General features: G+C 43.1%; 1 protein-coding gene across 2 annotated transcripts; it reads right to left on the bottom strand.

Moving 5' to 3' along the window:
* Nucleotides 1-1,489: 1,489 nt before the first annotated feature.
* CSRP3 (cysteine and glycine rich protein 3) lies at nucleotides 1,490-19,567 on the bottom strand. 2 transcript variants are annotated; one of them, XM_062607284.1, is made up of 6 exons: nucleotides 19,421-19,560; nucleotides 13,432-13,563; nucleotides 8,286-8,454; nucleotides 3,808-3,943; nucleotides 3,023-3,116; nucleotides 1,490-1,911 (listed from the first exon to the last, which is right to left on the bottom strand). In XM_062607284.1, exons 2-6 carry the CDS (start codon nucleotides 13,541-13,543, stop codon nucleotides 1,832-1,834), a joined length of 591 nt encoding a protein of 196 aa, XP_062463268.1. In that variant the 5' UTR covers nucleotides 13,544-13,563; nucleotides 19,421-19,560; the 3' UTR covers nucleotides 1,490-1,831. The 2 variants fall into 2 exon arrangements, with proteins under 2 accessions (XP_062463268.1, XP_062463269.1); XM_062607285.1 differs by lacking the exon at nucleotides 13,432-13,563 and having other exon boundaries at nucleotides 19,421-19,567.
* Nucleotides 19,568-22,318: the final 2,751 nt, after the last annotated feature.

Below are 22,318 nucleotides of genomic sequence, written 5' to 3'. Positions count from 1 at the left end.
TTGTTCTGAAGTTCCTTGGTTTTGTTTTTATTACCGTTTCAAATATTAAACCTATCTTGCATAAGCTACAACAGATTTGTATATGGAACAATCACTATATGTCTGTGATGCATAGTTTGAACTTAAACTATCCGAAATTTTATGTGACTAAGAGTATATTTTTCAGGGTAAGTTTATAGGGTGGAATTTCAAAACCATGTTTTAGCCTTTGCTTTATTTTGCAGATAATAAAAGAAAATTATATGAATGGGAATGTTCCCATTTAAAAAAATTGTTACATTTGCACTATAATTTTATTACTGATGTTGTGAAAAACTCTTTTAAGTATTTGTATTTGGAGGGCTTACATGTAATAAAATAGGTCTTTCTTGCTTCTAAGAGTGTTTTTACAGGCTGAAATAGTCAAGGGATTTGTGACCAGTGAGATGTGTAAGAACAGGTAGGCACAAAGCCATAAGAAAACACCTGACTCTTTGCCTCCTGTTTTGCATGGATATATGCCCTGTTAGTGTGTGAAAATGGTTAAGTTGATGGTGGAAAAGAGCAATGTTGTCCTGGGTTCAGCTGTACCAGTTATTTTTCTCCTTCTTAGTAGCTGGTGCAGTGCTGTGTTTTTGACTTTAGCCTGAGAACAGTGCTGATAACACACCAGTGTTTTTAGTTGTTGCTAAGTAATGCTTATCCTGATCACAGACTTGTCAGTCTCTCATGCTCTGTCAGTGAGGAGGGGCAAAAGAAGCCGGAAGGAAGCAGAGACAGGACACCTGACTCAAACTAACCAAAGGGGTGTTCTATACCACAGCATGTCTTGCCCAGTATATAAACTGGGGGGAGTTACCCAGCAAGCCCAGATGGCTTCTTGCATCAGGCTGGGTATCAGTCAGCAGGTGGTGAGCAATTGTATTGTGCATCACTTGTGTTTTTTGGTTTCCTTCTCACCTGTCAGTTTCATGTTCTCACCTCTTGTTTTTTCCATTATCGTTATTATTGGTGGTAGCAGCAGCAGTGATTTGTGTTATACCTTAGTTACTGGACTGTTCTTATCTCAACCCGTGGGAGTTACACTCTTTCAATTCTCCTCCCCATCCTTCCGGGGGCAAGGGGGGGAAGAAAGAGGGAGAGTGAGCGAGCAGCTGCGTGGTTCTGAGTTACTGGCTGGGCTTAAACCGTGACAAATGTATACAAAAAGCGGGATTTTTTTTTTCCACCTGCATGTATAGATCTTTAATAACCAGATGTCAGCCATGTTCCCAAGAAGAGCAGTGTGGGTTTGACTATAAGTTGAAGTAGGTAATAATGAAAACCAACAGGGAAACAGATCAAGATCAGGAAAATAAATACCATCTGGAATTGGTAACATGAAAGTGAAGTACCGCAATGAAATGCAATTCCTGTAGTTAAGAAGTGGGGTATTTAATTCATCTCAGTGAAATGCGTTTATCTGTGACATTGTAGAACAATGCACAAGCAAATTCAAGTAAGAACAATGTGAAGCAGTAGCAGAACTTTATTGTAGCTTGTAAACATACAATAACAAAACTTACAACACTGTATTCTAAGAAAATGTTGATTTGCTTCAGAAATACCTCCCTTTGAGAGAAACAGACACTCAAAAGAGATTTGAAACTCAAAGTGAATCACATCTACTTTGCTTTTCCTGAACTAATCTAAGAATTTCTTAAGATATAAGCTCACAAGTTTTTTCCTGCAAAGTGAAAAAGATTAAACAAATGCCCTAGGTTCTTAGCAATATGTGATCTTTAATTTTTTACTTGGCAGCTGTCAGGTAGTGCCATCAACAGCAGCTTGAGTCTTTTGCACCCATTGCTTCTCATTCACACTCCTTCTTTTCCACTTGAGTGAGCCCACCAAAGCCAATTCCTTTGGGACCAAAATTTTTTGCGTAGCAAACTGCAAAAGGAGAAGAGTGGTAAATGGCATCCTGAATGTTTTCACATAGAGGTAAATGACTTTTGGCTTTAGTACTACTACAAAATTTAAATTACTAAAAGGAAGGAAATCTGAATGCTTTCTTTCCCAGAAGTGTCGACAGTGTGCAACTGAAGTCACGTGTTTGAATTAAACAGAAGTCGCATCTGATCTTCTCAAAAAGAACAACTTAAAAAACAATTAAGCGCCTCTGTATTTAAGATGTAACATTTTCATTAAAGCTACTTTGCTACCTGAAAACACCCAGTAAAACTTGCTCTGTACAAGTAATACAGGTAGAGTAGTAAGTTAGAAATTTTACAAGGAGTTTAAAAGAGGATAATTCAGAAACTATTGATGGTATTTTAAACCATTCCATTTCAACTTTGTATTGCTAAGTGTATGCATAGCTATCAGTCAGAACTTTGCTAAGGAAGTAGTAAAGATCAGCAGATTTCTGCTGATATGATAATTTGATGACATGCAGTTGTCAGACTGTACCTAAAGCCACAGAATTTAAGTATTCTTCTCCAGGATTCCCTATCTATTTTAGCCTAGGATATAAAAACTTTGCATATTTTTCCTCTTCAGCTACTTCTAAGCGTCAGGTGAAATCTGTGAGCTTTCTTGATCCTAGAAAAACATTTGGATGTATAATGTAGCACTAATTTAGAAGAATCTTTGAACTTCTACTGTCAAGAATTCAAATTAGGACCATGACCTGACATGGATGACAACCTTTAGAGCTCTGTATCTTTGTATATTTTTTACTTTCCTTTTAGTGAATGAGATTCTGCAGGTACAAGAGACTGCCCAGCAGATCTGGCCAGTGTTCCTGTTGAAAGGTCTGAGGACAGAGGTGAGAGGGTGTTATATTTGTAGAAAAATTACAGCTTGAAAAATTACATGTTTACAATAGAAGAAGAAACCGCAATGTTACCTCTGCTTTCCGAAAGTTGTTAAAAAAAGATAAAATGGAATTTTGTGGAGTCGTGAAGCCTGCAGCAAGGTAAATCATGATGGCAGTACTAGGTCTGAAGAGACTCATTTTTGATTGTCTCAGTAACCCAGTTCAGCTCATTGCAGTTCTTACCTTTACAGTAGAGCTCTCCGTCTTTGTCTGTAATATTTGTGGATTCTAGGCTCTTCCCACAAATAGCACAACGGAAGCATGTCTTATGCCAAGGCTGAGGAAATGAAGGCAATTCACTGTATATTACCAAAAGCACACAGCTAGCAGATACAAGGAACGAACTATTTTTGAGGTGTGAAAAGGTTAACATCATTTTGTTGGTCTTATGGCTTCCATTTTTAGGCATTATGGGTTAGTCTTTCTTTGATTACTTCATTATCCCATGTCAAGATCTTACTCAATCACTTTGTTATTAATGGAGGTCAGGTGAAAAGCAGGGAGCTATAGTATTACTCCTGGTTTGGCCACTTCTTTTGATATGCAGAGATAATATTCTAGTGAGAGTTCCTAGAGCAGAGAGCTAGCATGTCCTGTGAGACAGGCCTTTGGCTTTTCTAGTCACAGGATCTCTTTGATACATCTGCAGTTGTCACTACTAATAAATGTTTAAATGGTAAATATCCCCAGAGATGGTAGTAGAATAACAGTGCTAGTAGAGTCAGCCTGAACAGAGACCAGGAGTTGTTCTTCAGACATAAACAAGCTGTATAAACTTGAAGGCAACTTACAAAAGGCACGTGGTTTTAAACCTTGAATGTACATCAGACTCCAACAATTTGCTGGTTCATCCTCATGTTTTTTCATTTGATACTGAGCAAAAACTTGAAATGTCAAGGACACATTTGCTGTAGTTTCTCATCATTATAGAAGTGTGTTTTGGTTTACGTCCTGTAGTAACTACTTACTTTTCCTCCTCCCATAATCTTCTCTGCAGCATACACAGATTTGCCACAACGGGGACATTTATCCACATCTACCGTCATTTTGGCAAATTTTGATGGATTAGTTGGTGTAGAAGGGCGAGCAGGCATCGGTGAGCCCCTAAAAGAGAAGTTTCCAGTGGTTTAAAATGTGGTTGTCATCCTAGAAATGTAATTTAATGATTTTTTTTTTTTAAGAGGTAAATATTAAATGACTGGTTTTAGACATGTGAAAGGGGAAAAAATGCAAGTTTTTCTATTGAATTCTCTATTGTGTGACTGAAAACCTGATGCTGTAACCTGTTTGGGACTGAGTACACAGAGCTGATAGCAGCCACATGCAGAAAAGGTTACCTTTAATGAAAAGTAAAAGTAGAAGAATGTTGTGTTATTGGGAGGCAAGAGGGAAAATAAAAGCAAAGGACTTCTCTGGTCTTTCTAACTGGCTGTCTCCTGGCACTCAGTGAGTGGAAAACAGAAATAAGATTTTGCATGCTGCTGTTTCTTTAGTTCCTGTGAGATTTGGACAGGGAACTTAGAACAGGGGCTCTTGGCTGGCCTAGGGTCTAACGCACATCAGGAGAGCAGCTTTGCTTTGTATTCCTGTGCTTTGTGCTTTATGTCTTGGTGCAAGCTGAAGCCTTTTGTAGACTGGCTTTTGAATTATTGGCTTGTTTGGCTGCAACAGGTCACTGAATCTACAGGATTTGACAATTTTTTTATGCAGAACTGTGCCCGTAATGGATTAATATCTTACAAGGAGCTACAGTTAAATGCATTAGATGAGCTTTCATTTCCTGCACAGGATATTGATTAATTGGCTTCCCTTATACAAGAAGAAAGCATCACTGATTTGGGAATGTGCAGCTTTTGGTTCAGCTGTAGCAGTTATTTTTATCCTTCCTAGTAGCTGGTGCAGTGCTGTGTTTCAGCTTTAGCCTGATGTTGTGGTTTAAGCTCAGCTGTAAATCAGCCACACAGTCGCTCTCTCACTCCCCCTGCTTCTTCCCTCCCCCTGCTCCTGAAGTGATGGGGAGGAGAATCGAAATAATGTAACTCCCACGGGTTGAGATAAGAACAGTCCAGTAACTAAGGTATAACACAAATCACTGCTGCTACCACCAGTAATAATAATGATAAGGGAAATAACAAGGGAAGAGAATACAGTACCACCCGCCGACCAATACCTAGCCTGACCCAGCAGTGAACCAGCCCTTCCAGGTAACATTCAGTTGACATCCTGGGCATGACATGCTGTGGTATGGAATACCTCTTTGGCTAGTTTGGGTCAGGTGTCCTATCTCTGCTGCTTCCCAGCTTCCCCTCCTCCCTGGCAGAGCATGAGACTCACAAAGTCCTTGGTCAGACTAAACATTACTGAGCAACCACTAAAAACATCGGTGTTATCAGCGCTGTTCCCAGGCCAAAAGTCAAAAACACAGCACTGCACCAGCTACTAAGAAGGAGAAAAATGTGTCCTACTGCTGAACGCAGGACAGTATCCACCCCTTATTCCATACCATTCACCCAAATTTTCAATATACCATCACTCTTATATATATATACCTATATATATATACATATACACACACAGATCATTCCTTAATGTATGGACCAATCCCTGTAAAGCTGCTGAGTCCATCCAGTCCATGATGTCAGGCTCCACCTCTTGTAACAGTCTTTCAGAGCAGGAGGGGCTGTGTGCAGTGTTCACACTTGTCAATAACCAATAGTGTCCATTGCTAAGTCCATCCCTCGATCATGAGTCCATCTCTATGCTGCATCTCTGCTCTGATGGCCTGAAGTGCCATGGGCCCACCAGGCTCAAAATAAGTCACCGTCCCCTTCATCAGTTTCTGCAGCTTGTTGCTGGGGACTCCATACAGCTGCCTTCCATCTCCGATGCTTCCAAAGCACTGGAGGGGCCCAGTGGACTACATACTCACCTATACCCACATGCCCTGCTACTCATGACTGCCCAGCCTTGGGGAAAACCTCTTGGCTCTCCCATATCCTCGTCTAACCCCAGACAAGACCCAAACCTGACTCTGCTTAACTTTTGAGATCAGACAAAATGGTTGTGGGTAGAACACAGCCTGTGTGTGTGCCAACATGCTGATCCCCATCACAATCAGCAGGCAGGTCCCAAGGACACCCAAAGGCCATTCAAAACCTTCAGAACTCTCAGTTGATGCTGCTGTACTTGTCACTGGGGCTGGTGTAGCTGCTGTGCTTGCCGGCTCTCCCACCGCCAGCTTCTCTTTTCCTGAGTCCAGCTCTTCCTCCTCTGCCTTGCTGGGAAATGCTGCGTGGTCTCCTGCATCCTCCACTTGTCCTGGGCTCCCGAGGCTGGACCCAGATGAGGCTCCCAAAGGCGCATCCTCCTGGGGCTGGCGCTCGGGCTCGGGCTCGGCGGGCAGCTGCTAGGGAATGCTCCCAGCCACCACAGGGCTGGGTTCGGCTCCTCCGCGGGGCTCGGCTCCTCCGCCGCCTTCTCCCGCTGCTCGGCAGCCGCCTCCTTCTGCTCCTCGACCGCTCCGACCTCCACCGGCAGCCGCTCCCTCCCAGCCTTCGGCCCTGCTCCCGCCGCCGCCTGGTCCCCGGGGCCGCTCTCCCGGGCCGCTTCGGCCACTGCTGGCTCCCGGGGCCGTTTTCTCTCGGCTCCCTGCAGCCTCACGAAGTTGGAGGCGAGGACAAGGGCCAGGATGGTTAAGAGCAGCCGGATGGCCGGGTTCATCCTGCCCTGCTGCCAGAGCCCGCCCATATTACAACTCATTACCATAAACTACAGTGAAACAATAACCTTAGCCCAAGCCCTCCACCTGATAAACATTAACACAGCAAATACCGGCTGTAAGTAAGGTATGACATACTGAACCTGTGAGATCAAGAGCAACAACTTTGAGAGCCAGCAAATCAGCATTGTGATGAGTGACTATTAATCCAAAACAAAGAATGCCTTATCACAAATACAATTAGACACACTCCGGTCAGATCTGTCATTATCTCAACCCTTCGTGCCCCACGTTGAGAACTGTCGTGGGCTAAGTTCAGCCGTAAATCAGCCACGCAGTCACTCTCTCACTCCCCCCAACTTCTTCCCTCCCCCTGCTGCCGGAGGGATGAGGAGGAGAATCGAAAAAATGTAACTCCCACGGGCTGAGATAAGAACAGTCCAGTAACTAAGGTATAACACAAATCACTGCTGCTACCTCCAATAATAATAATGATAAGGGAAATAACAAGGGAAGAGAATACAATACCACCTGCCGACCAATACCTAGCCTGACCCAGCAGTGAACCAGCCCTTCCAGGTAACTCAGTTTACATCCTGGGCATGACGTGCTGTGGTATGGAATACCTCTTTGGCTAGTTTAACCTCTTTGGCTAGACTAAACATTTGAGCAGTAACTAAAAACATCAGTGCTACCAGCGCTGTTCCCAGGCCAAAAGTCAAAAACACAGCACTGCACCAGCTACTAAGAGGGAGAAGAAATGACTGCTACTGCTGAACCCAGGACACCTGAGAACAGTGCTGATAACACACCAATATTTTAGTTGTTGCTCAGTAATGTTTAGTCTGACCAAGGACTTTGTGAGCCTCATGCTCTGCCAGGGAGGAGGGAAAGCCAGGAGGAAGCAGAGACAGGACACCTGACCCAAACTGACCAAAGAGGTATTCCTTACCGCAGCACATCATGAGCAGTATATAAACTGGGGGCAGTTACCCGGAAGGGCTGAGTCACTGCTCGGGTCAGGCTGGGTATCAGTCAGCAGGTGGTGAGCAATTATATTGTGTATCATTTGTTTATTGGGTTTTTTTTTTCCTTTCCTCTTTTAGGTTCATATTCTCTCCTCTTGTTATTTCGCTTATCATTATTATTATTGGTGGCAGCAGCAGTGGTTTGTGTTATACCTTGGTTACTGGACTGTAGTTATCTCAACCTGTGCGAGTTATACTCCTTCATTTCTCCTCCCCATCCCTCTGGGAGCTTGGGGGGAAAAGTGGGGGGAGTGAGCAAGCAACTGTGTGTTTCTGACTTACCTGCTCAGCTTAAACCATGACAGAATCATAGAAAAATACTATAAAAATGCTCTGACAGAGAGGACTATGTGCTTTTGGAAGATGGTATCCCATTAGAATTCCTTTGCTCAAACATCTCAGTGTGTTTGTAAGTACTGCTTGAGCCGCAGGGAGGATTTAGAAGTGTTATTTCCTCCACTGAGAGGAGAGTTAACAGTATGTAGTGGTGTGATTATTTCTGTAACAGTAACACCTCACTGTGTTTTAACTTCTGACAGGAGGAAAAAAAAAATAAATTCTTATGTTCTGTGATAAACATGACATTGCAACTGTGCTACTAATGGTAGATTGCAATTGCAGTTAATATTTATGCCTATGGTGGTATATAAGGGCCAGGAAAAGCACCAGCAAAAGGTGCCATCAGTGGGATGTAACTCACTGTTGCAGATTCAAGCCCAGATGGTCACCAGTATCAGTGCTGAGACATCCTGCCCCTTGTCCGAAGCCAATTCCTTTGGGACCATATTTTCTCCCGTAACAAGTTTTGCAGTAGATTTCAGATTCATGCGCTGCCACTGTGGTACTGTCCAGAGCTTTCCTGCAAGCCACTGAGATCAAGGGAAAAGAGGAATTTTTATACATCAACATTTTCAAATTGGAATTCATAGGGTTCAGAGTAATGACTATTAGTGTTTATTTTTGTTTATCTTTATAAATACAGGAAAATAAGATATCCTGTAGTCAGTCTAGAACTTCATTGGGCTGTTGCTGAAGTATCACATGTGTGTGTGTGTGTGTGTGTGTGTGTGTGTGTGTGTGTGTGTGTGTGTGTGTGTGTGTGTGTGTGTGTGTGTGTGTGTGTGTGTGTGTGTGTGTGTGTGTGTGTGTGTGTGTGTGTGTGTGTGTGTGTGTGTGTGTGTGTGTGTGTGTGTGTGTGTGTGTGTGTGTGTGTGTGTGTGTGTGTGTGTGTGTGTGTGTGTGTGTGTGTGTGTGTGTGTGTGTGTGTGTGTGTGTGTGTGTGTGTGTGTGTGTGTGTGTGTGTGTGTGTGTGTGTGTGTGTGTGTGTGTGTGTGTGTGTGTGTGTGTGTGTGTGTGTGTGTGTGTGTGTGTGTGTGTGTGTGTGTGTGTGTGTGTGTGTGTGTGTGTGTGTGTGTGTGTGTGTGTGTGTGTGTGTGTGTGTGTGTGTGTGTGTGTGTGTGTGTGTGTGTGTGTGTGTGTGTGTGTGTGTGTGTGTGTGTGTGTGTGTGTGTGTGTGTGTGTGTGTGTGTGTGTGTGTGTGTGATCACAGTATGCTAGAGATTGGAAGGGACCTCAAAAGATCATCTAGTCCAATCCCCCTGCCTGAGCAGGAACACCTAGATAGTGTTACACAGGAATGTGTCCAGGTGGGTTTTGAATGTCTCCAGGGAAGGAGACTCCACAACCTCCCTGGGCAGCCTGTTCCAGTGTTCCGTCACCCTCACTGAGAAGAAGTTTCTTCTCAAGTTTAAGTGGAACCTCTTGTGTTCCAGTTTGTACCCATTACCCCTTGTCCTATCATTGTTTGCCACTGAGTAGAGCCTGGCTCCATCCTCGTGACACTCACCCTTTATATATTTATAGACACTAATAAGGTCACCCCTCAGTCTCCTCTTCTCCTATAGAGACCCAGCTCCCTCAGTCTTTCCTCATAAGGGAGATGCTCCACTCCCTTAATCATCTTAGTTGCCCTGCGCTGGACTCTCTCCAGCAGGTCCCTGTCCTTCTTGAACTGAGGGGCCCAGAACTGGACACAGTATTCCAGATGGGGTAGTAGTTGTGCATGCAGTCAATGTGCTCTTTTGCCACTTCGAAGTTCTACGTTAACCCTAGGAAAATCATGTGCTCACCAAGACAATTTGTCTGGATCTTGTGAAGGTGAAGATGGATTTGAGAGCATCATCCTAAACTCCCAACCTTAAAAAAAGGCAAAAAGGAGGTTGCAGGGGTGTTGATTTTGCAGTGCATCTGCATCTTTTGAACTAGTCACTCTGAGTCTGTGGCACCTTTCTCATCCCAGCCCATGCTGGTTTATGTGGCATGCTTCTAAAAGAGGATATAAAGTCCAGGGTCAAGCAGGACGTGTTTTTATTTATCTGATGAGTTGTGTAAGGCAAAGCAATGATCCCAAGTAACTGATGGGCTCTGCTGTGGTAGTCTTCTTCCAGGAGGGCAAGAGTACAATTATAGCTGTTCCAAAGCCAGAGACCTCTTCCTAGTCATGTTCTTACAGAGAAATACTTCTTGGCTTAGCTCACTAGGAGCAGCCCAGGAGACTTTTAGACAGGAGGTGTCATAGGAATGCCCAGCATTTGTAATGAAATACAAGTTACATCCTCTACAACACTGCTTGAAACCAGGCCCCAGCTTGGAAAGACCCAAAGTTAAATGAGTGCTAACAGCTGCTTATTTGGGGAGCTCAACAAGCAAGTATCAATGTTCTGGGAAACACAAGCTGCACCCAGAGCTGAGCGGCGTTGCTGAGGTGGGTCTTGCACATGGTTATTCTACTCTGAAACGTGGTCAGCATTTAGAGGCTGGATCTGTTAGCAGTCCAGGGGGGATCTCCTTGCTGCTGATGGATGAAAAGTGGACAGTAATGAATGGCAAAACAAATAGTAGCTTCGCTCCTCATCTGCCTGGTGTGCAGTGTGTGCTGCAGTGTTCTGGGAGCTCAGCATGAGGTAGTTCCCACCCCACTGCGAGAGGATGAAGCTTTCAGTTCAGAGGACTTCTAGAAAAGTCAGGGTTTGTAATATGCTTAGAAATTGAAATTTCAACGCTTCTTAGAAATTGTTCACTGTGTCAATGGTGGTTGATATGGAGGAGAGGAGAATAAGCAAAAACTCTCTCTCCACCTCCCTTTTAACCAGTGTGTGCCCCACAGAGTGCATTCCAGTCATGCACAGGCTCTTGAGGGCTGGGTAAGTGAAGGTGCTTAGCTCACATAAGCCACAGAAACCAGTGAAATACAGAAGTATTGGCAGTGGTGGAAAGTTCAAGCTCTTGCAGAGCTAGGTGTCTGATTGGTCCCTTTCCCCGCATGCTATTTTCATTGTCCTGCTGTGAGTCTAAATTCACTCTCATCAGGGAATTTAAGCTGATACTGGAACCTTTGCAGTTTTAATTCTATTACTCTGTGTGTGTGTGTTTGGAGGAGATAATTTGCAAGGACCTTTACAGTTAATAGAAATAAAATGAAGGGCTTCTGTAAATGTGTGAAGCTGATCTCTCACGCTAAGGTCTCTTCTGCTTTGAGATGGTAATTATGTTTGCTAAGGGAGTTAAGGAATGATGGAAACTCCAGGAGTAGATAAAGCGTTTCTATTTCTGGCACTTTAGGGATACAGTATCAATTCACCACAACAGATGGAGCAAAAGCCCTTGAAGTGCTACTGTTGAAATAACTTTGAGACCTGTCATCTGCCAATAGATACTGTTAGTGAGCCGGCACCAAGAAGTTTCAGGTTAATGATATGGATCCTGCCAAATGTCCATCACAGCTGCGGACTGAGTAAAAGCTGTCAGGGAAACAAGGCAGGCAAACAGCAATCTCATATTTGTAGGGAAAAATAGTGGAGTGAAGAGAGTATGATTTATAGTTTAGTTTCTCTGGTTCTTACTGCGTTTACAGGTTGATTGGACTTGTTCATAATTTTGGCCAAATTGAACTTCTTGGTTGAAAACCACGTGGTGTGGCTTGTGTGTCTGCTCTAATAAAATGTAAAATATCAAATATATTTGAAATATATTTGAGATAATAATCTAGAAAGGTCTAGATAGGTTAAGTGTTTCTGTACCTGAGATTAGGTTGGGAAGGATTGTTTTTGAAATCCTAGAATTGGTTAATTGAAAAGCCTATGAACATGATACATGATACTGAGTCATCCAGAGCTGCTGATTAGTGTGTGAATCATGGGGAAAATAAATCCGATTAACATACCTCTCGTACACCATCTGGGCTTAGATGCATCTTTAGCTTCTGACCTTAAACATACTTCTGCTAGGAATCCTTTTTTTAGTATCTAACCTATTTAATTCAGACTTATGACTACCAGGAGCCAATCAAACAAACTCCACAAAACCCCCAACCAACAAAAGAAAACCCACAACAAAGCAAACAAACAGCTGGTAGAGCTAATGGTTGTATGCTGCTGATCATGAATCACTAGGAAAAAATCAGTTATGCTAAGAATGAAGCTTAAATTGTTCCAGTATTAGGAGGGAGAGAAATGTTATTAACTATGCCCTATTAGGACACCTGTTTATATTAGACACTAGAGAGTCTACTCATTTGCTTCCTGCTGTATCATTTTCTAGCGTTTAGTAAAGCACAAGCATCAATTAAAGCTTTTCTCATAACTGCCGCATTCGTGTCCCTTTCCCGTAGTTTCTCTGATACCCAGTATTAATTGCTATAGTCAGCACATGGAAGCAATAAGAAGTCTCTAGGTTTGATAGACCGAGACTTTTTAACCATTCCGTAAGCACTGGCTGAAGGTTGTCAATTAACTGAAAACTTCTTGAGGAAATTCTTAGTGTTTTATGCATCACTTGCAGGGTACTTAGAGAAAGGCAAAGACAGCTTTAGGGTGTCCTTCAGACTGAATTCTGCATAGCACTATACCATGCTGTCTGGTCATGTTGGATCAGTCTCATGCCTCCAAATGAGAAAGGAGGGTGAAAAACTGGCTTCAGTGGCTTCTAAGATGTCATGCTGGAATTCATACTGCTAAATCTCAAATACTAAATCTCAAGCATTGCCTGTAAAGTAAACTATTTAGCTATCTTTAGTTCTTATCTAGATAATGGCTTTAAGCTGGCAGAGGGGAGATTTAGATTAGGCATTAGGCAGAAGCTCTTCCCTGTGAGGGTGCTGAGGTGCTGCCATAGGATGCTCAGAGGAGCTGTGGCTGCCGCATCCCTGGCAGTGTTCAAGGCCAGTTAGGACAGGGCTTGGAGCAACCTGGTCTAGTGGAAGGTGTCCCTGCCTGTGGCAGGGGGTTACAACTGGATGAGCTTAAGGTCCCTTCCAATACAAACCAGTCTGGGATTGTTTGCTGCAAAGGGCTAGAAAATGGGGCTTGATTACTGAGAGCTGCTATGGATTGGCATGATGGCATTTCAGAAAACTGGCTGCTGTGTTTAGAAAGAGATATGGTAGTTTTCCATCCTTCCATGATTAAAAAGATGGGAAATGGCTTTTACCTTTAGGTTTCTAGAGAGTGCCAGACCAGAATCCATCTGATTGTGCTGTACTTTAGGTAGGATGACTAACACGTGACTGCCCTCTACTTTGAACTTCCCCAGAAGTAAGATGCAAAACTTCACAGAACTTTCTCCGTGTGAAATCCAGTCTGATGCTGGTTGCTTCTATCATCCTGTTTGTTGCTCAGGGTATTTAAACTGCTGTAGGCATCCCATGAGCAAATACATTAAATTGGGGAAACTATGAAACTTCTTTATTGCATGCAGAGTAGTACAAAAGCAAATTTACTGTCTTTAATGGGAGCCTTTTACAGAGCTATGTGAATACTGTGGAGTTAGAAGGGTGTAGCCCAGCTTACTGCAGAGGAAGCACGTCTTGTGGAAACTCCTTCCATTGCACTGGATTTCCTCAGCATGGTACACAGTCTTTTCACAGGCACCGCATTTGGCTCCACCTCCCCAGTTCGGCATCTTTATATCTGAAGAGAAGCCTAGAAAATCAAATCATGTCATTAAATACATTACCAGAAGTGAATTATTTTAAAAACAACTGTCCTGTGGGATCCTTTTCTGTAAATAAGGATATTCCTTAGCTCCGTATATCATGGTGGTAAGTACGTGAAAGGTGTTTTTGTAAAAAGGTGCCAAGATCACTCAAACATCCTCTGGAGAGGTGTATCTAGCATTTATTTTCCAACAAATTGTCATTTTCTTTCAATTCTGCCCTTCCCTGTACCCCAGGGTAGCCTTTTCCCCTTTGTTTTTTGCTCTATGTGTGTTGATCTGGTTTGGCGAGGCAATTTTTATTGGAGGTGAGCAGTCACTTTGAAGCATTACAGGAGTTTAAGCAAACGTGGACAATATTTGTCAATGTTTTCTACAGAACAGCGTTCTACTGAGAGTCTCTGCTAAGAGACAGCAGGTAGAACTATTTGTTCCTCCCAAAGCAAGTGCTAGTTCATCCAGTGCCACGTGAGCTCCCTTGGTGACACGTGTAGAGGTAATTTTTGGTGTCAGTATGATATCATTTTACACGATTCAAACCTGGATAATTTCACCTTGAAGTTTCATGAATGTCCAATGTTATTTCAGAGAACATATTAACAGAAACAAGTTCCTTCTTGCTTTCCTTCATGCAACAGCTGCAAGATCGCTGTGCTGTGCAGCCATTATAAACCAATAATGGTTGGGTTCCTGAGGTGCTTAAGGTTTTTTTTGCCAATTGTTTTTAAATATCAGGGCAGTGGTTACTGTTCAGTCCTTGTCATTCCAGTTACTGTTGGAGTGACTTGCCCAAGGTCACACAGAAGGGCACGGTGGGAGCCAGCAGCCCAGCTTGGGTCGCCTGACCTAAGTGAGTGCCCTTCCTGATGACTGCGCTATCACTCACCTGGAACAGCCCTAACCTATGGTTTGCTCTTCTGATTTCTTGTTTGAGTCATCATTTCTGGAAAGACTGGGACGCCATCTTGTCACCTGCATGTCACATTATCGGGTTGTTCCAAGCTCCTGGCACAAGCTTTCCTTCTCCTTCTTGGAAAACCAGTCACCTTCTTTTTATAGTTCTTTCGAGGCCTGCTTCTGCTTTTTGTGTTTGATTAAATTCACCAGAAGATAGTCTTTACTAAGAGAAGGATTTTGAATGTGAATCAGGCCTGGTGCCAGAGAATTTTCTTCTGAGGTTGAGAGAGGGGAATTTATCACAACAGTGTTGTAACACAGCTAGTATTTTCAGTGGCTTGGATTTTAGACTAACATTTGATGATTTCTGTACATTGGATGCTAATGTCTCATGTTTATCATCCTCTTGGAGACTTCTGCACCACATCTTATCAATTTCAGCCTGAAATGAACAAGTTCTACATGCAGGCTCTGCAGGCTGGACCTGAAGGTGATTCTTTCTGGCGTCTAACATTAAAAATTGTGCCATGGTCTATAAGACATATTATAGACACATTTGCTGTCTTCCAGCAAAAGGAAGGTAGCATATGAGTGTGTGCACACAGTGAAGCAGTACCACTGAAGACATACATAGATACATGCTCATGTTTTACAATCAATATTTGAGAACAGTGGGGATACCAGCATATCTAAACATCTTCGCTGTGGTTTTAGTATATCCCTAACCCTGTATAATTCCATTTCACTGTTGGGGCTGTTACCTGTGGTAGGCAGCATACCTGCTGTCCTCATGTGAGATCCAACTTGTTCTCCTCTTTGTAAGGCTAGTTTAGGCTCAGCTGAACAACCTCCCTGGCTCATACAACAACTCCTCTGCTGTCATAGAGCATTCTTCCTCTCCTTCGGGCCCTATCTGTTGTCTTGAGAGGCTGTTCACAAGCCCAACTGCTCTGACAGCCAGAAAACAGTAATGCATAAAGGAGAAGAAAACTCAACTTTTCTCTAACTCTGTTTATCTGTAATGCAACAAGTAAGGAGCAAAAATAACCACACACAGGGAACAGACTGAGTTTTGTCCCTTTTTACTCAGAGAAGGCATTACTCAATAGCACTGTTAAAATCTTTTTTTTTCCATCTTTTAAGTGGGAGCTGAAGGAATGGGGAGAAACATTTCATGTAGGCAAAATCTTTTTGTCTCATTCCACCATTCTAGCTTTTCTCCTATTTTAAAGTACTTTTGTTCTGTGCCATTTTTTATTTTTTTAATTAAAGTAATTCAAGTAATGCATTGACTGTTTTAAGAGAAGGGAGATTTAAAAGAGATAAATCAGTTTGGTGATGCTTTCTTGAATATTCAAATGAGGTTTTTGTGTTCATAATGTTCCCTCTCAAACTATGTTTCCAGCCAGCTCCCTGCCCCACTGGAACAGCACCGACAGCTGCCTGGGAGGAGAGCACATTCTACATCCAGTCTCTGTCAAACTGCTTCTGTTGGTTTAGTTCCCCCCAAACACACACCAAGCATCTTAGTCTGCGGCAAAGGGATACTTGTTGGAAAGCAGCTCTAATTACATCATTAGCTGAAGGGAAAAAATAACCTCTGAATAAAAGCTGATAGTGCGTGGTAGCGAACCTTGTGCTTTTACAGGCTGGGGTTAGAGCTCTGAAGAGAGCCATTGCTCCTGGGGCTAATTATGGCAACATGACTGGGCATGCATACACATTTTCCATGTTTTTCTGGCATCACCTGATGGGAAGATGTAGGAGAAAGAAGTCACAGTGACAACATTCCCATGAGGATCCCAGCGTAAGAAGGGCAACATGTGCTTGGATTAACTGCTGGGTGAGGAAGCAGGGCAGGTCCCTGCTCCTTGTGTTGTTGCTGTGCTCATCTATTCAAACACTGAACTGCAGGGGCCATCCCTGGGGATGCTGCCTGTGCAGCAAGCAGCGCTACTACAGGCAAGTAAATTCCATAGGGGATGTGGCACTCAAGAGATTTCTACTCATCTAAATTATAATGGTGGATAAAGTGCAAATAAAACTCCATCTCCTGTTTGTCATAAGAAAAAATACACACAAAATCTTGATTTCATTTAATTCCATGGGGCGTCGCTATGTAAATCTCCTTGAAATTCCCTGACCGTTGTTGCCTTAATCTGGTTAACTTGCAGTCATTGCTAACCCCCCATGGTATATAGTGAGAAGTAGAGTGGACCCATTCTAAATGTATAAACTGCATGACAGGGAAACTTGCGTGTGTCAGTATGGCAACATTTGCGGGCACTTGCAGTACTGTTAAGCTGGAAGAGTGTTTTGGGCTTGCTCTAATAATACTCAGCAGCTTGTATCATTCCCCTTCAAAATGCAGCTGCTACTGGAGCAGGATTTACACATAGTGGATGTGCAGCCAAGGATACGTGCTCCTTATTATTTAGGGCTTGTGACATTGCTCTACAGGCCAGCCTCAGAACAAGGGAGCCTTTGAAGTGCTTCTGTGCTCCTGCACAGGCATGAAGAAAAGCGGGCTGTGAGTCGTAGCATACAGATCTGGATGTCACTGAACTGTCAGAGTGTCTCTAATTAGAGTGCTATTGGTAAGAATATATTTAAATCCATTGATCTAAGTGGGAAGTGGATGCCTGATGTAGTTATGAAGAGGAGTAAAAGGCAGCGCCAGTGGTAGGCAGTGTGATGCAGGTGAAAAAGATGCTAAAAGCATTTCTGGTGTGTCCTTGGCAAGCATGAGGTTTTTCCCTTCAAAACGCCTACACATGTGATAGTCTAGAGCTCAGGTTGTACCTGAATAGACTGCAGAAGTCCTGTATGGTGTGGGTGGGAGGATTAGCTCAGGGGGCCACATGTGCTACAGAATGGCTTTGAAGGATAAATGGAATGGGAAAAGTTGATTCTTGAGCACTAGTACAAATGGTGGTAAAAGTGCTGGATCAGGACCAATAGTCTGGCATCTCTCTCTGGTTTAGTCCCAGCTAGCTGTTTGGTGTAGTCTTGGTTAGAATCATAGAATCCCAGACTGGTTTGGGTTGGAAGGGACCTTAAAGTTCATCCAGTTCCAACCCCCTACCACGGGCAGAGACACCTTCCACTAGACCAGGTTGCTCCAAGCCCCATCCAACCTGGCCTTCAATACCGCCAGGGATGGGGCAGCCACAGCTTCTCTGGGCAACCTGTGCCAGTGCCTCAGCACCCTCACAGGGAAGAACTTCTGCCTAAGAGCTCATCTCAGTCTCCCCTCTGCCAGGTTAAAGCCATTCCCCCTTGTCCTGTCCCTACAGGCCCTTGTCCAAAGCCCCCCTCCAGGTTTCATGTAGCCCCTTTAGGCACTGGATGCTGCTCTAGATTCTTCCTGGAGCCTTCTCTTCTTCAGGCTAAATGAGCCTAGTTAAAAGTGTAAAAATACCAATTCCTTACCTAATAAATAGCCAATAATGATATCAAATTAAATCACTGTCTACACTGAAATGCAAGCATCAAGGCCACACTGAAAATTCTTTTCCCATCCCAAGTCTGTGGGAAATGCCAGTGCAGCCAGGACTTAATTGTATCTAATCATAGCAATGCTGCTGACCTGTCCTGTGACCACCAGTGACTCCTTCAACTGCCCTTAGTGTTACTGGTCTCTCCAGCAGCATGGGAATAAGGATATAGATCTTCCTTTATCAAAACAGCAATAAAATGCTTCTATTGTTTTTTCCCTGCAACTACTGCTCACTCTTTGCTTTTACCTGGATGTGTCTGCAGCAGAAAGCACAATTCCTGACACTGCATGTCATTAAACCTGACTATGGTTTTGTCCAAATCTAATCCATCACAGCAAGCACTCTCTCTCAGCAGAATAGATTCCCAACAGAGAGAACATTTGTCTTTGAAGATGGAGCTCATTTAATGAAGACATAATATTATTAGGTATTTATAATTATAGAATTATATAATCATAGACTGGTTTGAGTTGGAAAGGACCTTAAGATCATCTAGTTCCAACACCCATCTCTTCTATTCCAGTGCATTCAATGGGCTGTGGATACAGGTACATTTTAAGATTACTAAATGATGTTGTACATTTAGCCTCCACCGCCATCTCCTAATAAGTAGCATGGTTCCTTTATTTCTGCAGTAAACCAACACATAAGAGATGTGAATTTCTACACTGACACAAGGAAGGAAGTAGTTTCATTGACACTGGTCAGTTCAAGTTACACGAGCCCTTTTGAAACAAAGACTTTAGATGCCTTGATGTGAAGCATAAAAGTCGTGTAAAGCTGATAGAAAACCCCAGAGTTCTGTGTCTGAGTCCTTTGCTTTCATCTCTGCCCTTCCAGATGATCTATTAATTTCTTTCATGGTGATACCACATTTCTGGTAAAACCTCCTTGATCTCCAGTTTTTCAAGAATTTAAGATTGCACTTGCAAAAAATGCATCCTGGCACTAGAACAAGGTACTTGGTTCTGACTTAAAATACAAAGACCCCGCGCACATTTGCGTGTAATGTGCTCAGAGTTCAGCTTGGTCTGCTGAATCCTGCTGCACAGAAGACCCATTCCTTTTTATAGACCTAACCCTGGGATGTCAGCTTTTACTTTTTCTTCCATAAGATCTTTCTCTAAATCCTTATCTGTGCACTAAGTCTTCTAATTGCCAAGCAAAACTGTTACAGACTGAAACGGTGCCATGATAATTGAGATCATTAATGAGGATCCCCAGAGCCCTGGTCTTGCAACACTAGTAGCTACTCAACAGGCTGAGAAGCAGTTGGCTACTCCAAGTCTTAACTACTGCTCTCAGCTCTGTAGCAGTCATATTTCTGTACTATACCTACACATTTATCTTTGTCAAGCAATGAGTTTTTTCTACCACCTGTTAGGAAAAAACAAAGAATACGCAAACCCTTATATCATTCTTGATAGAACCCAATATATCTACTTACTGGAGTTGCCTGATGTTCCTCCTTATTTTCTTAGGCCTTGAAGGGTTTGGACACTAGGGATTCCTGCACTCTTTAAATGCAATGGCCACCGCTATCAGCCCTATAAGCTGGAAGGGGAGGGCAGTGAGGGAGAGTTTCAGGGATCTGAGCAATGCCATTGCTATCACCGAGCTGAAAATAACCTCTGACAAAAGCCTGGCATTTCATTACCCTGATGTCCACTTGTGAGTAGGTGGACAACAATGCAGCTCCTCAGATTACACCTAGAGGGCATTCTGAACTGCAGTCGAGTAGATCAGAAATGATCAGAAAGATTCAAGTTGTAGAGCTGTTGCTGCATTGCTTAAATGTGAATCATAAAAGTAATGGCTCCTGAGATGAGAATTTAGTCAGAAATGGTCATATTGCCAAAAGTAAATTTCCAAAATAGTTATTAAAAAAAAAGCCCCCAAAACCATTAACCAAAAACTGTTTGTAGGAACCTCTAAAACTCACTTTTAAAACTAGAAGTATTTCCTTCTGATTTGATAGGTACAACTAGTTCATCTTTTAGGGTACAGAGAACTATGCTTTTTACTCTAATCTTTTTCCGGTTTAATTCTTACTGGTTTTACACATTAAGGTGGCTAGTACTATATGTGGTGTTTAGCATCTCTAATCGCTGCAGAGACTCTCCTTGGAAATGGATGATGCTGCAGGTATGTTAGAGATGTGGACAACAATAAAATGAATAAAGTTCACTTTCTACAAGGTTTTATTGTAAGGACTTTAAAGATTTATAGCACCTAAAGATTCAGAAGCTAATTCTCATTTTCTAAAGGGACACCTGAATTTAGCAGCTTTGTTTGGTGTCATGGACTTTGCTGTGCGTGGAAGGGCAGAGCGCCTGCAGCCCAGGGGTTAAACCCACAGGTCTGAAGCTGAGAGTCTCCATTCTGGGGTTTTCACAGGAGCATAAGGAAATTAGATAACAAATCCATGTCAGACTTTGGTATTTTAGGGGTTTGGCTGAGGCTACTTTACAACTCTTAGGAGGCTAAATACCCATCACCTGTTGACTCCAGCAAAGATTTTATAACACAGAGACAGGTCCTTGATGTAAAGTCGAAGGACTATTTTTTCCTGCAGCAAGAGAGCTGGATTCCATCTGTTCTTGGTCCTCCCTGAATAGTAAATGGAACTCATCTGACTAAATGCAGAGGTGACAGTGCAACGTAATTGGTATGAGCGTTTCTTATAAGACAGCAGTGAGGAGGAGTTGAGGCAGGACTGAGCTTGCTGCTAAAGGATGGAAAGCACTAAGAAGCTTGTAACCACTTAGTGTTTGCACCCTTGGTGATTTATCATAGAATCCCAGACTGGTTTGGGTTGGAAAGGACCTTAGAGCTCACCCAGTTCCAACCCCTGCCACGTGCAGGGACACCTTCCACTAGACCAGGTTGCTCCAAGCCCTGTCCAACCTGGCCTTGAACACTGCCAGGGATGGGGCAGCCACAGCTTCTCTGGGCAACCTGTGCCAGCGCCTCAGCACCCTCACAGGGAAGAATTTTGGTCCATTGTGGTTGTGACTGGAGATTAGAAGAACAGACTTGAAACATGCATCTGGAGCATACACATGCATGAATTTTTGTATTGCTAGTGTAGCAAGAGCGTAATGTTTTCTATAAAATAAAGGTAGGCACTTAAAACCACTGCTCACTGAATTGGAATCAGCGTACCAAAAGCAAAGCGAGCCTGAGGATCACAGGGACCTTTCTAGAACTTGGTAATAGAACACATCGGGTGCTCAGGACACATTCAAGGGTAGGTGAGGCAGGTGGGAAAGCAGCAGGCTCAGCTAGTCAGAGTGAGATGCAGGTCTCCTGGGGAATGGGATGCTTTTTGCAGAACAGCAGTAGTTTTTCAGCCTGGAAAATGAACAAGAAATGTTATAAAGCCCCTGTGAAAATCAACGGACTGTATTTTGCCAGGAGCTGAGGGATCCCAGGCAGTGAGTCAGGAAGTATGTTCAGCATAAAGCAGTTTAAGAGCATTTCTCCAAGCATAATTGTTGTGGTTTCTTACTCTGTCAACTGTGGTGTCCAAAAATGAAAGGTTTGTCGTTTGTTTCCTTTGAGTAACGTAAGTTACTGTCAATTCTGACTCTATACCTGTAGAATGAGATTGACAGCAGGTGTAAAGATCAATCAATTCCCACTTTGGATAATGGAAAAGAATCTACTCACCAATGAAGTGAGAATTCCTCCATTTGCCAGTTTTTATTCTTCTCTCCTCCTACTTTATGAGTATTTAAATTGTGATCCTATTGCCAGGGGTATTCTGTGTTATCATTTTACATTATTAAAGAGCAAGCCGGTTGATTTTGCTGTCATTAACTGTTTAAACTATGTTTTTTTATCCAGTCCAAGCCTGATTCTCAGGCATTGCTGGCATTCCTACCGCCCTAATTTGGACAGCCAGGCATATCTCACCTGGGAAGGCAGATACCCTGGATTTTCCTTTAATTTGTTGGTTACTCTTGCTCCTCTTAGCTGTGTGAGGAGGCTTCATCTTTCTTCCTTCAGCATAGAAGAGACTACTGTACTTATTTAAACTCAGTTGTTTTACCTTAACCTGTTTGATATGAAATTGCCAGAGGGGAAAAAAAAACAGTTGGAGGCTGACACTGATCTTGGCTGGAAAGCAGAAACCCAAAGCACAGACTTTGCGTGGTGTGGGTACGTCCAAGGAACAAGGGGCTCCCTCCTTCAAGAAGCCATACCTTACTGTGTGCAACAGTGAATAGCTAGTGCTTCAGTAATTGCACCTCTGAGTTCTGCCTCAAACCTTTTTAGATGGTTATAAAGGCCAAGGTAAAGAGTTATGAAAGCTGTCTCGGGCTTGAGGCCTCTCCACAGT

The sequence above is a fragment of the Pezoporus occidentalis genome, unplaced genomic scaffold (genome assembly GCF_034315485.1).
Source record: "Pezoporus occidentalis ecotype Australia unplaced genomic scaffold, CSIRO_AGI_Poc_V1 ctg121, whole genome shotgun sequence".
NCBI classification, from domain to species: Eukaryota; Metazoa; Chordata; class Aves; order Psittaciformes; family Psittacidae; genus Pezoporus; species Pezoporus occidentalis.
The sequence above is the reverse complement of the archived record's forward strand: the minus strand, read 5'-3'. Positions and strand labels throughout refer to the sequence as shown.

What these genes read in the sequence shown, in the direction of transcription:
- CSRP3 (XM_062607284.1), bottom strand. Translation starts at nt 13,543, where the DNA reads ATGCCGAACTGGGGAGGTGGAGCCAAATGCGGTGCCTGTGAAAAGACT. An exon ending in CAAGACGTGCTTCCTCTGCA is followed by an intron (nt 8,455 to 13,431) that starts GTAAGCTGGGCT and finishes CCTTGATCTCAG; the next exon opens with TGGCTTGCAGGAAAGCTCTG. An exon ending in CTGGGCTTGAATCTGCAACA is followed by an intron (nt 3,944 to 8,285) that starts GTGAGTTACATC and finishes CTTCTCTTTTAG; the next exon opens with GGGCTCACCGATGCCTGCTC.